The 14500-nt window shown below is 52.9% G+C and overlaps 1 protein-coding gene across 1 annotated transcript in view; it reads left to right on the top strand.

The window, feature by feature from the left end:
• Positions 1–11858, top strand: part of MPPED1 (metallophosphoesterase domain containing 1) — a 77455-nt gene extending 65597 nt beyond the window's left edge. Inside the window, exons 4-6 of the mRNA XM_074220839.1 lie at positions 4178–4293; positions 11020–11133; positions 11740–11858. Of these exons, the coding sequence (XP_074076940.1) occupies positions 4178–4293; positions 11020–11133; positions 11740–11858 (349 nt within the window). The remainder of the gene's footprint in view (positions 1–4177; positions 4294–11019; positions 11134–11739) is intronic.
• Positions 11859–14500: the final 2642 nt, after the last annotated feature.

The following is a 14500-nucleotide window of genomic DNA, read 5'->3' as shown; positions in this document are numbered from 1 at the left end:
GAATGCTATCTTGGGACTGTCACGGAGGCATCATATAAGTTTTACGAACCTATGTGACTTGGTGGCTCAGTTCCCCTGAGACCCCTGAGCCCTCTTCTGACTTCCTCTCCTATAATGCATGGACTCCCAAGAGCCCCTGCCACAGACCATACCCACAATTCAGGGGAAGCCTTAAGGTTACTAGAATGTAGTTTCCTGTCGGTCTCCTTCCTATGGACTCCAGATTCCCTTCATAGCTCTATAGTCAGAAGAATTAATGATTGGTTTTTTCTCCTTTTATAGAATCAGAAAGTGGCAGAGTTGGAAGAGTCCTCAGAGGTCATCTTATCCAGCCTCTCCCCAAAGTGCAAATCCCCCACAAGGGGTTAGCCAGTGTTTACTCAAAGTTTTCTAGTGACAAGGAACTCCCTGCTCCTAGAAGGAGCCCGATCCACCTTTGGCCAGCAGCCGTCATTAGAAAGGTCATCCTTGGAGTGAGCTGAAGTCTGCTTCTGCAGAACAGCTCCCTCTCTGGGTACTTGGGTCTCCAGAACCAAGCTAACCTTTCCAGGGTTCGCCAAGTCCTTGGCATCCTTTATCATCCTCACCACAACCCTTCGAGGAAGAAAGCAGAAATACAACTGTCCCCGTTTTGCAGCTGAGAAAACAAAGGCTCCATAATTATAATAATACTATTTTTGGAGGTGTTATGATTTTTCTAATGCACTTTATATACACCTTCCATTTGAGCCTTTTCACAACTTGTAGAAGTAAATCTGCTGTTAATATGCCCATTTGACAGATGAAGGAAATGGAGGCCTAGAGAGCCTCCAATGACTTGCCCAGGGCTAGACAGCCAGTTAGTGCCAGACATTCAATCTTCCTGACTCCAGTCAGCATGTTTCCCATCGTAGTGGGCTGCTCCTCCCTCTTGCCCATGTCCACCTTTCCTATATTTGCAGATTCAGGTCATGGTTCCCACTACGTATTCTTTCCTCTAGGCTCATGGACTTAAATAGTTTTCATCTTCCTTCAGAACCTCCATCATTCCACCAGGGAGACACAGTCTCCTCCCTTTGCCAGGTCAGTCCCACCCTGAGAGAGAGAAGCATCAATTCCTGGTGCTAGCTAAACTCCATGCCAACAAGAGCCAGAAAAGAAACAATCCTCCCAACCTACCTTGGGACGCAGCTCTGTGTTCAGACTTGATATCTTTAGACTTGGACTACTTCTTGCCCAGTCTGCCTCACTTTGAGCCCTTAGCCATCGTGATAACGTTCCTTATCTAAAGACATCTCACTGGGCAGACTCATCCTGGGCTGCTTCCATGGCCACAGGCTGGAGAGCCTTCCTCCCAGACCTCAAGCCCAGGGACCTTGTTCAGGAAAGTGGTGCTAAAGAAAGAACAGTCCCAGAACCCCTTGCTGGCTCCTTCCTCCTGTCACCCTTTTCTCCTCCACTACTTCTCCCAGCTGGAATGACAATGTGGATGAAAGGTCCCTGGCTCCAGGATCTAGCCATGAGGCCTTGGGCAAGTCACTGACTTGTCTGGACCTTAGCATTCTGACCTGATTCAGGGCCAGGCTGGACAGGATGAGTCCCAGGACCCTTCCCACATCCCAGAGAACATCCTCCTCTTCTTCATTCCTTTCCATGATCTCACAGCCCATCCCCTGGAAGGACCGGTGTAGAGAGGAACAAATGGGATGATAAGTCATTGTCCTCTCCAGGTTGGGTGTGTAAATCAGACTTGAGGACTCTCAGGGGAGACATTCCTGAAGAGAGCATGGCTAAGTTCCAATTACAGCCCAATGTCTGTGATGAGGACCCCAGTGAGCAATTTTTGAGCAGCCCACAAGGAACCAGACAAAAAGCAACTCACTCATGGAGCAAGCCAGAGGAACATCAGCCACCATTTCTAGTTGCCTTCTGCTTGCGATGGGGCGGGTCCTTGGAAGACTGGAGACTTGGAAGAATGGATGTGGAAAGGAGCCACTCTGGAGGCCGAGTTCTGCTCTTATTCTAGAGATGAGGAACCTGAGGTCACACCAAGAGGACTGGACCTCCCAGGTCCCTTAGACTCCAAGTCCAGCCTTCCATCATCCTAACAGTGTCCACTCACTAAGCACTTGGGGGTCGCAGTTCTCTTCTTGTAAGCATGCTTTGAGGGTGAGAGAATCATTATGCCCATTTTACAGATGGCTCAGAGAGAGCCTGGAGTCACACAGCCATTAGATATCATTGTAGTAATTATAGCATAATAGAATACAATGCAATAGGATGTAATTCTGGCACTGAGCCAGAAATGGAACCAAAGTCGCGTGACTCCAAGTCAGGGGCCTTCTTCTACCTCCCCCCACACCCTCCCTCCACAGACACAGACTGATGCTCCATGTCTCCTTGCTGCCTCCAAGCCTAGTCCAGGAAGCCTTGGTCAAACACCCAGTGGTCAGCAAATAGCTTCCTACATTACAGTGACTGATACCTACCCTCAATTCCTCTCTCTCTCTCTCTCTCTCTCTCTCTCCCCTCCCCCCTCTCCCTCTCCCTCTCTCCCCTCTTCTATCCTCTCCTACCCTCTCTCTCCCTATTTCTCTCTTTTTCCCTCTCCTCTCCTCCTTTTCTCTCTTCTTCTCTCCCCTCCCTTCCACTCTCTTCCCCTTCCTTCCCCTTCCCTTCCCATCTCTATCTCTGTCTCTGTCTGTCTGTCTGTCTATCTGTCTGTCTGTCTGTCTCTGTCTCTCTCTCTCTCTTGCTCTCTCCCTCTCTCCTCAATAGCAGTGGGACCTCAAAACATTATGTGTCCGAGACATTCAGCCTAGAGATAAGCCCTGGAGATCCTGTGAGGCTGCAAAGAGAAAGGAGACAAGTGGATCCGAGGTTCCTGTATATTCACAGAGTGTTTAGGAATGGCAAGAAGGACCATCATGCCTGATGATGATTAATTTGAGTGCCCAGACTATAGGTGACACTTAATCATCAAGCATTTATGAGCACCTACTGTATGCTGTGTGTACTAGACCCTGGGGTTACAAAGACAAGTCTTGGCCCTCAAAGCGCTTCCGTTCTTATGGGGAGACACAGCAATGGCCTTACGAGTGAACACAAAATCTGTACAAACAACCCCCAGTGATGTGGAGCCAATGTCAGCAATGACAGACCTGTGTCTGTTGAGTTGAATTGAATTGAATTGAATTGAATGAATTGAACCGAATCTCGCTGGGTGCTGGTGTGGAGGCATATCGGGGGGCTCAGGGGAAGGTTCTGTGCAAACGGCTTCAGTGATTTCAATGGTTGTGCCACTGGGGGACGTGAGGGTTTATCAGGGCAAATGGAACTGCTGGCTGTATGCTGGGAGCTGCAGAATAATGACTGATGATGAAGGGAGCGATCACTGTTAGGAAGACTTGAGGAGAGCAAAGGAGATCAGAACCTAAGACCTGGCCAACTCTGACTCCAGACACAGGGTCCTTTTTTGTCTTGGACCCAAGACATCACTGAGATAGTCTGCGATAATTTGGCACAGCCCCCCTCCCCACCCGAGACCTAGAGAACTGCTGGAAATAGTGAAAGGTCAAGGGCTAAGGTCCCACAGCAAGGATGTGGGAGAGGTGGGAAGGGAAGGCAGAGAGACAGACAGACAGACACAGAGAGAGAGAGACAGAGAGACAGAGAGAGAGAGACAGAGACAGAGAGAGAGAGAGAAGAGAGACAGAGAGACAGACAGAGAGAGAGAGAGAGCAAGGAAAAGAGAGAGAGAGAGAAGGAGGAAGAAAGAGAGACAGAGGACAAGAGAAAAAGATTTGGATTTTGACATTTATATGTACTCCACTGGCTATGTTTATATCCACAAATGTGTGTGTGCTTGTATCTGGTGTATAATATACTGTCTATGCACACACACATACACACGAATAAAATCTTCTCTCTCCTCCCCTTTCATATGCTAAGTGATTCTGTGTGTTCCTGTGCTACTTAGAGGTTTTCCCCTGTGATGCGTGGCACACCTGTGTGTGTTATACCATGGGCAGGCGTGCTTCCTTGAGTCCCCTCACAAGTCTGTAGCACCTGGGGAACACCCCCGTGCGCTTCCAAACTCCGATCATGTCCTGAGACCTGGGTGCTGGGCTGTTTTTCAGTGGATCCCCCCCCGCCCCGTTCCGCAGCCGGGCACTAACCTTTCCTCCTCTCTTGGCAGGCAACCCTGGTTCTACGGCTGGGGCTTCAATCTTCCTCGAGGCCAAGCTCTTTTAGAGAAATGGAATCTGATCCCAGAAGGAATAGACATTCTTATAACACACGGACCGCCCCTGGGTAAGGTTCCCCCCAAAACCATAAAGGGCACCCCAGGATTATCTGAGGGGGACAGGAGAGAGGGAGGGTGGCCTAGGCTGGGGAAGTGAAGGAAGCCTTGCCAAATCAGAGAATACTGGGGCTGAGAGAGGGGCTTGCTTAGATAGTGGAATGTCTGGGGGTGGGAGGGATTAGACTATGGAATGGCAGATCCTGGAAAGTGGCTCAGAACCCACAATGCAAGAACAGCGGCAATGCCAGGCCGGGAAGTGGCTTAGGACACAGAACATTAAGAATGGACCACCTGAACACACCCCACCTGCCTATGTTGGACCCCTCTCCTAGAAGCATTGACTCAACAGGCTTAAGTGTGTTTTGAACCCATCTTGGATGGAGGTCGTGAGTTTAGATCTCACAGAGAGGGGACCCTGGCCTCTTAGGGGAATTTCCTCTGACCTTGCCTATGTTTGTTTGATTTTTTTTAAATCAAAAGGTGATACACTAGATTTCTTTGCTGCCCTCTCCATGAAAATCTGCCCCCTTCTTCCTGAGGCCCTCCCTCTTCCCTGAACATCCCACCTCCTCTTTCCTATGAAGGAAGCTACAGGGCAGGGCCCGATTCCCACTCAGGAGCCTCCAAGTCAGTTCTAGCTAGAGGGTCCAGGTTCTCTGTGTGACCCTGGACAAGTTCCTCACCCTCTCTGGGTTTGGTTTCTTTGCCCGGAAATGAAGGACCTGAACTGAGGATCTCCTAGAGCCTCTCCAGCTCTGACATTCTGGATTGTGCCATTCTCCTTCCCCTCACTGACTTGTCCCTCTGGTCTGCCCCCGACCTGCACCTACCCTTAGCTCCCCATACCCCTCCCATCTCCACACCTGCCCTCCCTCCAGGCACCCACATGGATGCCAGCTCCTGCCCCTGCCCCCCAGCTCACCTCCTGGCAGGTACCTCCAAGGGAGAGAGGCCTTTGTCCTTGGGGCCAGTGACCAGAAGGAGGGAGCCTGGACCCTCTCCTGACCCCAGCCCTCCCTGGACCAGACTGAGGTCCACGGGTTGAGGTGGTCTGTTTCCTTCCAGACAGTGGAGCCATCCAGGCGGCCCCCACCTCTCACATGAGGATGGCCTCCTGATGAGTCTGCTTCCAGCTGCTCCCTCACCGTCCAGTTTTGACCACATCACTCCCCTCCTCAATAACGGCAGGGGATCCCTATTGCCTCTGTTCAAATCTGAATTTGATCTTACTCTTATCTTTATGTTTGTTTTATGCTATGAATAATTACCTCACACACAGACAATTCATAAATAAGTAAAAATGCACAGACTTAGAGTCACAAATATTCTTTTCTGATGGGAAATGTGATCAAAAAAAGTTTGAACATTTTTGATCCAGAGGGGGAGACTGAGACCTGGGGTAGGGAAAGGTCTTGCCTAAAGTCCCAGAGTTGGTCAGTGGCTCAGCTGGGATTCACATCCAGGTTGTCACCACTGCCAGATCAGGAGGACTGGTTGGTGCCCCCTACCCCATTCCTGTCTCCCCCTGCCACCCCTAGCTCCATTGGCTGTGACCAGCAGACCCCTCCCCTCCCCCAAGCTGCAGCCTCTCCCCTCTCTCTTCCCCTCCCCAAACAGCACCTAATGCTATCAGTTATTCTTAGGCTGGGTAACCAACATATGGGCAGGCTCCAGGAGGCTGATAAAGCATGGCGACCGAGACGTGTGCCACATAAATAAGGCTTCCTTCTATGAAGGAGCTGGACTGGGACTCTGGAAGGTGTCTGAAGAGAAGGCGGCTCCTCTTGGTGGTCGCCAGGGCTGCACAGCCCAATGGTGAAACCTGGAGGCAACCACAGTGGTCATGGGGCCTGAGTCGCCCCTGGACGAGAATCTCTAAGTTACCAAACACCACCCGTGGTCATCAGTGTTGACTTGGAGATCTATGAGGAAGGACCGCTCCTGGGGGCTGAAGGAAGGGACACGCTTAGAGAGCTGGGACCTGAGTTTGAATCTTGACTTAGTGCTGGTGTGAGCTTGGATGAAGCACTTCAGCTTTGCAAGCTCTGTGAAATGAATGGATTCTGATTCTCCCGTCGCTCACGGCTCTGCCCCATGAACCCTCCCAGCCCTGACCTCCCCTGTTCTAGAGGTCTTCCTGGGTCTTGCATTCTAGAATTCTGTGATCCAGAGTCTCTTTCCTGCTGTATTTCAGGGGAATTGAATATTCAGCCTGGTAGGAGATCCAAAGACCCTGCTCTGGCTGTTGGCATATTCACAATCTATGAGGAACAGAGAGTATTTTGGTTAGTTGAATTTTCCAGCATGTTAAGGCCTGGCCAGTTAAGTTGGTTAAGTCTTTTCCTCTCAGTTCTTCTTGCTGGAAACCTTTCAGAGCCATCTTGTTCCACTGTCCTTCTGAAGGAAAGGGCAAAACCCTTTCTTATCCCCATTTTCTGACAAGGAGATGAAGATTCAGACAAGTTACGTGATTAGTCCAAGGTTAATCACATATCAGTGGGGCAGCTAGGTGGTTCAATGTATAGGAATCAGGAAGACCTGAATTCAGATTTGGCCTATATACTTAGCTCTGTGACCTTGAACAAGTCACTTAACCCCGTTGCCTTGCAAAAACCAAAAAAATAAAAAAATAAATCATATATCAGAGATGTAACCAAGGTGAGAGGACTGGAGCCATGTCCAGAGCACCAACGTATAGAAGGTGCTAAGAGTGCTTATCCTTCTTCAGGAGGGAAAAACCCCCGAGTGGAGTGCTGATGAACCCCCAAGCACTTGGTCTAGGACTATGCCCAGGCTTTCTTTAGTAGAATGACCTCCCAGTGAGGAGAATCCCACCACTGAGGTGGATTGACACCTGTTTTAGTTTTATTAGGGGCTCAGAGGACCTCTCCCCATTTCAATCCACCCTCCATTCTGGATGCCAAAGTGATTTTTTCCCTAAAGTATTGATGGGTCCATCCATGTCATCCACCTCCTCAAAGAGCCCCCTTGGCTCCCTGGTTCCCTCAGGATCGGCTGTAACATCCTCTCCTTGGCAGTGAAAGCTCAGGATAACTTGGCCCTTTCCTGCTTTTTTCCTTTGCTATGCTAAACAAAGGGCATTCATTTGGGCGTAGGAGCGTTGTCATGATCCCTTCTGCACTGTACCTTCCAGCTTTTCCAGTCCCCTCTGGGTCCTCTAGGATGGGTCAATCTTCCTCAAACACTCCTGGTCCACCTCAGTCTTTTTGCTCTGGCTGTGCCCCCTGCCCGGACCTCCCCTTCCCATCCTGGCCTCCTCCAAGACTCAGCTCCAATCTCTCCATTCACAAAAGGCTGGTCTGGGCTTCCCGGCTGCTGGAGACCCTCCCTCTGAAAAGATCTTCTCCCCATCCTGGTTAATGACATGTCACCTCCCCCTCCCCATTAGACTGTGAGCTCCTGGAGGGCAGGGGCTGGTCTTGCCTTCCCTGGCATAGCAGAGCTGGCCTGTTGGTGTTCACTCATCAGCGTCTGACCCTTGGGACCCCATGCACTGGGCCAGGAGGTTTGCTTGGCAAAGGTCCTGCAGGGCTATTTCCTTTTGCCATTTCCTTCTTCTCCAGTGCATCCCCATTGTGCAGATGGGGAACTGGGGCAAAGGGATTGAGATGACTCGCCCAGGGTCATTCAGCTAGTGAGTGTCTGAGGTCAAATTTGAACTCAGATCTTTCTGGCCCCAGGCCCAGCACTCTCTTCACTGCACCACCTAGTGAAACCATATTGAATGAATGCTTGGGCTTTTTTCAGACAGACCAATCAACCAACCAAGGTGATTTGCCTCGGCTTCTTTCATCTGTAACACGAGGGGAGTGTACCAGAGGGACTTCTAAGGTCCTTTTCGGGTCTACATCTAGAATCATGTGCGGCTTTGCCAGGTCACTGACTGTCCCCAGGCCTCAGTTTCCACATCTGTCAATCCGTGGATTGGCTGAAAGGCCTCAGGGTGTTCCTCTGTCTCCCCAACCCCTTCTACAGAGGGAGCTGGGTAAAGCCTGGGAGTATTTCTCTTCTCCAGTGGGCAACCTTTGGGGGAACAGATGCTGCCCAGGAATGGGAGAAGTTGGCCTTTCAAGTGGATTCCTGACTCACCCTCTCCCATCGTTTGTCATTAAACCAACTGGAGCAGAGAGATAAGAAGGCCAGGTGACATTCTCAGAGCACTTCCCATGTAGCAGCGCCCTGCTGGGAAGGATGCCCATGGTAACCGTCATGAAAAGGAGCCAGCAGAGCCAGCCGGGAGTCTTGAGTCTGCCCCCGTCCTCACTCATATGGCCCTCCTCAAGACTCCTGTCCCTGCCCAAACCCCAGCTTCTTCCTCCAGAGAATGGCATGGTCTGGACCCCAAGAAGGGTCCTGGACTCCAGGGGCCTGGAGGCAGAGACTCGACCTGAATCTGAGAAGAGGCCATCCTCGCCTCTAAGGAAAAGCTTCCAGGGAGAGCTAACCCCTACCCTTGGAGAGGTTGAATTATCTGGAGGCCTTTCCTTTCCCGGATCCCAAAGTGCCCTCTTTGGGAACTTTCCCTATTGCTTCTGGCTGGTTCTCAGGGGGTCAGGCAAAACATGGTAGGGGTGGGGTGGCTAAGTGGCGCAGTGGATAGAGTACCAGTCCTGGAGTCAGGAGGACCTGAGTTCAAATCCGGCCTCAGACACTTACTAATTCCCTAGCTGTGTGACCTTGGGCAAGCCACTTAACCCCACTGCCTTGCAAAAACTAAAAAAATAAAACCAACATGGTAGGGGCTAGTACCCTTTCCCCAGGATGGTCTGTCAGACACTTGGGAGCACCATCTTGGACCCATCGCAGCTTCACCGGGCTCTGGTGGGGAAGGTGCTTTGGCGGCTCCAATGGCTGGAGGACTGGATTGGATCAGGAGACCAACACATCCTGGCCCTTGGGCTTCGTGGGAGCTTGGCTTCCCCACCTGTAAAATGAGACCTCTTCCCAGCTACCTAGGTCATCCTAGGACTCAGTGGTCCCATAGTGGGGATGAAAAGCCAAAGAGACCTGGTTTGAATTGAATTGAAATGAAAATGAACCTCACTCTGAGCCTCATTTCCCTCATCTGCAGATTAGAGTGAGAATCAGAGTAAGACAGAGACAGATGAAGAGATGGAGACTCAGACTCAGATGGGGAAACAGAGGCAGAGAATGAGAGACAAGTGGAGAGAGATCATCAGTCTACAAGGCCTGTCCCTGACTCTGCTGCCCACTCAGGGTCTACCTCTCCATCCCTTCCTGCCAACAGTCCCCTCTGCAGCCCCCCCATCACTTTTCCCTGCTCACTTGTCTCCCTGCCTTCAGGCACAGAGGTGGCAGAGGAACATTTCTGAGCTTCAGGCCTAACCACGTCTCTCCCAAGCTCTAGAAGCTTCAATGACTCCCTATCACCCTGGGGAAAACCCCAACTCCTGAATCTGGCATTCAAGGCCTCGGCAGTCTGCTTCTCTGTGCCTCTCATACCACTGCTCACCCATAAGGTGCCAGGACTAGTCAGGTGATCTCAAAAGTCTCTTATAACTCTAAATAAGCCCGAGTGACTCCTTCACAGCTGGGACATCCCAGAACTGGACTCCCTGCTGCTCCCCATCTTCCACAGTTGATCTCTTACCTTCATATGTTGTCGTTCCCTGGGGCTGGGATGTTTCAGTCAATCAAGTGATCAGTGTGCATTAATTCAGTGCCTACTGTGTACCAAAGACCTGGTTTCCAGGAAACCACCCCACTCTGAGACTCTGCATCTGATGCTCTGTCCATCCTGGAGCACGGCCAACAGCAGGCTGGCCTTGATAACCCCTTCCAGGTGAACAGTTAGTTGGAAAGAACAGTAGACTTGAGGTTGGGTCCTGGCAGACCCTTTGGAGAACCATGGGGAACCATGGAAAGAGCCAGAGGGCCAGATTCAAATCTTACTTCTGATGTTTCTTCTACCTAAGCCAGTTACTGAACCTCTGGCCTGTCAAATGAAGGAAGTTGCTCTGGGTGACCCCTCAGATCTGTCCACCTTTAACCTCAGTTTCCTTGTGTGTTAAATAAGGTCGTTGAGGAAGGGACCTCTGAGGTCCAGATCTAACTTCAGTTTTCCCATCTGAAAATGAGGGAGTTGGGCTGCATAGCTTTGGAGTCCCCTTCCCTCCCTGGATCCAGAATCCTCTGGTCCCTCCTAGGCCCCTTCTGGACCTGAGCTGGTGGTCCAGAGTTGTCTCGAGTCCTTTGTGACTTAAAACGTCTACCCTCTCTGATTCTGGGACTTTGGGGAGGTGATCAAAGGTTCAGAGAAGGTCCCTGGTCTGTGGCAAAGAAGCCAGGCACTGGTACAAGATGGAAGTGGAGCAAGGGCATTGTGGGTTTTGGATGCCAGCCCAAGGTGTTGTGACTTTGTCCTCTGCAGTCAAGAGTCACAGAAGGTTGTTTGGGAACTGAGTGGCACAAGCTGGGCAGGAGGAGGGAGGTTCTAGGGGCCGGGGCTGCACAAGAGCAAGGCTGGAGAGAACAGAGGTGACTCCTCCTTGCTCCCAAGTGACCTTCCAGGCCCTTGGCGGGGAAGCTGAGGTGGCCACAGCTGTGATGTGGTCTCTCTTACTACCCCCATTTGACAAATGGAAAAAAACCAAGGCAGGCAGAGGCGAAGTGACCGGCCCTGGGTCCACATCTAGGAGTATCTGGGCCCACCCTGACTCTGGCGTCTCACACGCTTCCCTTTGCTCTCCCAGGTTTCCTAGACTGGGTCCCCAAGAAGATGCAGAGGGTGGGCTGTGTGGAGCTGCTGAACACAGTGCAGAGGCGGATCCAGCCCCGGCTCCATGTCTTTGGACACATTCACGAAGGTCAGTGAGCGCGGAATCCCGGGCCGGCGAGGGGAACCCTGGGCTTGGAGAATGACCCCCGAGGCCGGGCAACTCTGCCTCTGACTTCTTGTGGGGCCTTGGTCACTTCACTCCTCTTTGGACCTCTGAAAGTGGCAATAATCGTCCACGCCCTACCTGCCTCATAGTTAATGTGAGTTATGGTCGGTCACTACTAGCTGGGTGGCCTGGACCAAGGGCCTTGCCCTCTCTGGGCCTTGAGTTGGACAAGACAGTGTCCAGGGGTTGTCTAACCTGTGCTCACGGTCCCTCACAGCCCCCACTGGATGTCTGGGAGGGTGTGAGGAGACGCAGCATGAGTCCCACGCGGTGTCTCATTCAATCCTCAGGATATCAGGTCTTGTTGTTATTGCCATTTTACAGAGGAGGAAACTGAGGCAGACCAGGGTTCATTGCCTCGCCCAGGTCACACAGCCAGGGTGTGTCAGAGGCAGGATTTGAACCTTGGGGAGTATTTCTGGTGCCCCACACCCGGCCTTGTGCAGCCCCATAGTAGGCACCGGCCAGAATCCGATGTCGCCTCTTCCCCTAGGAGCGTCTAACGGTGCCCGCTTCTTTCTGTCCTAGGATATGGAGTCATGGCAGACGGGACGACCACCTATGTGAACGCCTCAGTCTGCACCGTCAACTACCAGCCTGTTAACCCCCCCATAGTCATCGACCTGCCCACCCCCCGAAACTCCTGATTGCTCCGGGCCCCGGGTCACCTCCCCCACCCCCACTGGCTCCCCAGGGGCCCGTGCTGCCCCCCTCATCTCTCTTCCTCCCGCATCACCCACCCAGGGGAAGGGACTCGGGCCCTGAGGGAGCCCGGCACCCCTGGGTCCGGCCTGGAGGCAGCTGCAGAACTGAGGGGCTGGGGCCCATTTGTCTGCGTGTATGTTCTATTTAACCTGTTAAAGGACACCGCCTCATGACGCCGCCAACGTTTCCGTGCCTTGTTTTTAAACAATCATTGGGCCTCTATCCACACAGTTGCAGGGACTCCTTGGGCACCAGCCGGAGGATATTAGACCAGGATGTCGCTGACCGCTGATGGGCGGCCCATCCTTGGTGGCTCTATGGCCAGCACCCTGGCAGAGCATAGCTAGTCAAGGTGGGCCTCCACCTCAGGGAGGGGCGACTAGTCGGTGACATTACAGGATCAATGCACTGAAAAGTGGGAAAGGGTGGGACGGGAGAGAGGTCCAAGGGCAGGGGGTGTCCTGAGAAGGTTCCACTGCTGTGGTAGGCCAAGCACTAAGCAAGAGGAATCAGAAGGACTTGAGTTCCAATCCTGCCTCAGCCCCTGACCGCAGGACTCTGAGCGAGTCATGAGATCTGAGATGACTGTGGGGGGGGGGGGGGCTCAATGAGTCCAGCTCTGAATCTCTAGACCTGTCATTCCCCCTCACCCACTGCCCTTCCTACCTTCTCCTTAGAGGGAGGCCTGATGGCCAGTCTGGGCTCCTCAGTCCTGGGCCCAGGGATCCCCTTAAGGCCTGCAGGACCTTGGGTGCATCCCTCTCTCTGGGACTGTTCTTCCTTATCCAGAAGTCCCCTGCCCTTCCCAGGTCTGACTGCCCTGGTCCTGCAGTGGAGGGCTAGAGGCGCTCTGCGAGGAGCTGACCCCATGGGAGCCTTTCTTTTCTTCCCCTCAGAGCTGGGGCCATTTTTCTGCAAAGCTGTAATCTATGTCTGTTATGAAAATATTAGAGCAAGCCTGTGCCATCCCCGAAGAGTGTTCAAACACTGAGCGAGGAGCCTTCCCCCAAGGGGCCACTACCATGCCATCTGGGCTGAGCCATGGGCACGGGAATGACCCAATCAGGTCCCCCCAGGAGACCTGTGCCCGGGCCCAGGGCCCCTCTTCAGTCCCTCCAGGCCACGGGAAGGGCTGCTCCCCTGGCCGGGCCCAAGCTTCTCCAAGTCAGGGTGAAAACAGTTTTATTTGGGGAAATTTGCCATGTGGGCGTCCATACTGTGAGTCTGCTTACAGAAACAGACAGCTTGGAAGCCGAGTCTGGAAGTGTGCACGGGCAATGGGAGAGGCTCAAACCCACATGCACTGCCACAGCGGCCCATCCCAGAGGTCTCGCTGACACGGCTCCTGCCTCAGCACACTGCCCTGGGACAGGACAAGCTTCCTCAGTTCCATTTCCTTTTCACCATTCAAAACCATTCCTGGATCTCACTGGCTGGAGGGCATGGCCAGGAATCTGGAGACCAGGGGACCCTGGTGGCTTTTTGACTTCCCATGAACAACTTGCTTCCCCACTGGGTCTCGGTTTCCCCTCTCTGACAGATGAGAAGGTTGGAGGAAGCTGAGACCCTTTCCCACTTTCAAATGAAATGTTCTAACAATCTACATGCTAAGAAATGTTCCCTATCTGATGTTCCATGTTCCAATGTTTTTGTGCTTTAATATTTGACGTTCTAAGATACTGCCCTAGTATGTATCCTCTACTGTATGGCCCCTCTGCCTTTAACATTCCATGTTCCAAGATGCCTCTGAGCTCAGAATTCTTTGTTCTAAGGCTGTCCCAGCCCTGACATCCCCTGTTCTAAGGCCCTCCCAGCCCTGGCATCCCCTGTTCTAAGGCCCTCCCAGCCCTGACACCCCTGTTCTAAGGCCCTCCCAGCCCTGGCGTGCCTGTTCTAAGGCCCTCCCAGCCCTGGCATCCCCTGTTCTAAGGCCCTCCCAGCCCTGGCGTGCCTGTTCTCATGCTCACATTCTATGACGTGGCCGGTCAGGCTGACAGACAACTGCCACTTGACCCAGAGCAGGTTCTTCTCCAGAGGCAGAACTGAAGGTCTCTGCTGGGGGAGCCTTGGGCTCATGTTATAGCCCAGTTCAGGGCCTGGAATCCGCCAGGACTCCTCGCTTCGGCCCAGGCTCCTGACAAGGGCAGCGGCTTCCTTCCTTGGGCCCGGCCTCGGCCCGCGCTGCTGCCCTAGTGATGCACCGGTTTTCAGGTGTCATTGGAGGCTTCATGAAGTGCCGAGGCTTCGCTGAGAGTGCGGCTTCACCTGGCTCCGGACAAGGGTCCGGCCGAGGGCCCCTAGGCCTTGAGTGGGCTAAAACGGAAAGAAGCCAGAAAGGGAGACTCAGGTGCCCCGCAGTGCTTCGGTGCGCCGCCTCTTAGGCCAGGTAAGGGCGGCCCAGAGGCACTTCGCCCACCCTCGCCTCCCCCAGGGTGTCAGTCAGACTCTCCTTACGGAACCTGTTTCCTAAGGGATGTGCAAAACGCTGTGTATTTGTACGTGGAAACCGCTACGGGCCCAGCTGCCGCCTTAGCGGAGGCGGCTGGACAAGCGCCCGAGGGAGCCGCGGCTCAGGGCCGGGCCG

Source organism: Macrotis lagotis, chromosome 2 (genome assembly GCF_037893015.1).
Source record: "Macrotis lagotis isolate mMagLag1 chromosome 2, bilby.v1.9.chrom.fasta, whole genome shotgun sequence".
NCBI lineage: Eukaryota > Metazoa > Chordata > Mammalia > Peramelemorphia > Peramelidae > Macrotis > Macrotis lagotis.
This window is presented reverse-complemented; position numbering and strand designations above follow the sequence as displayed.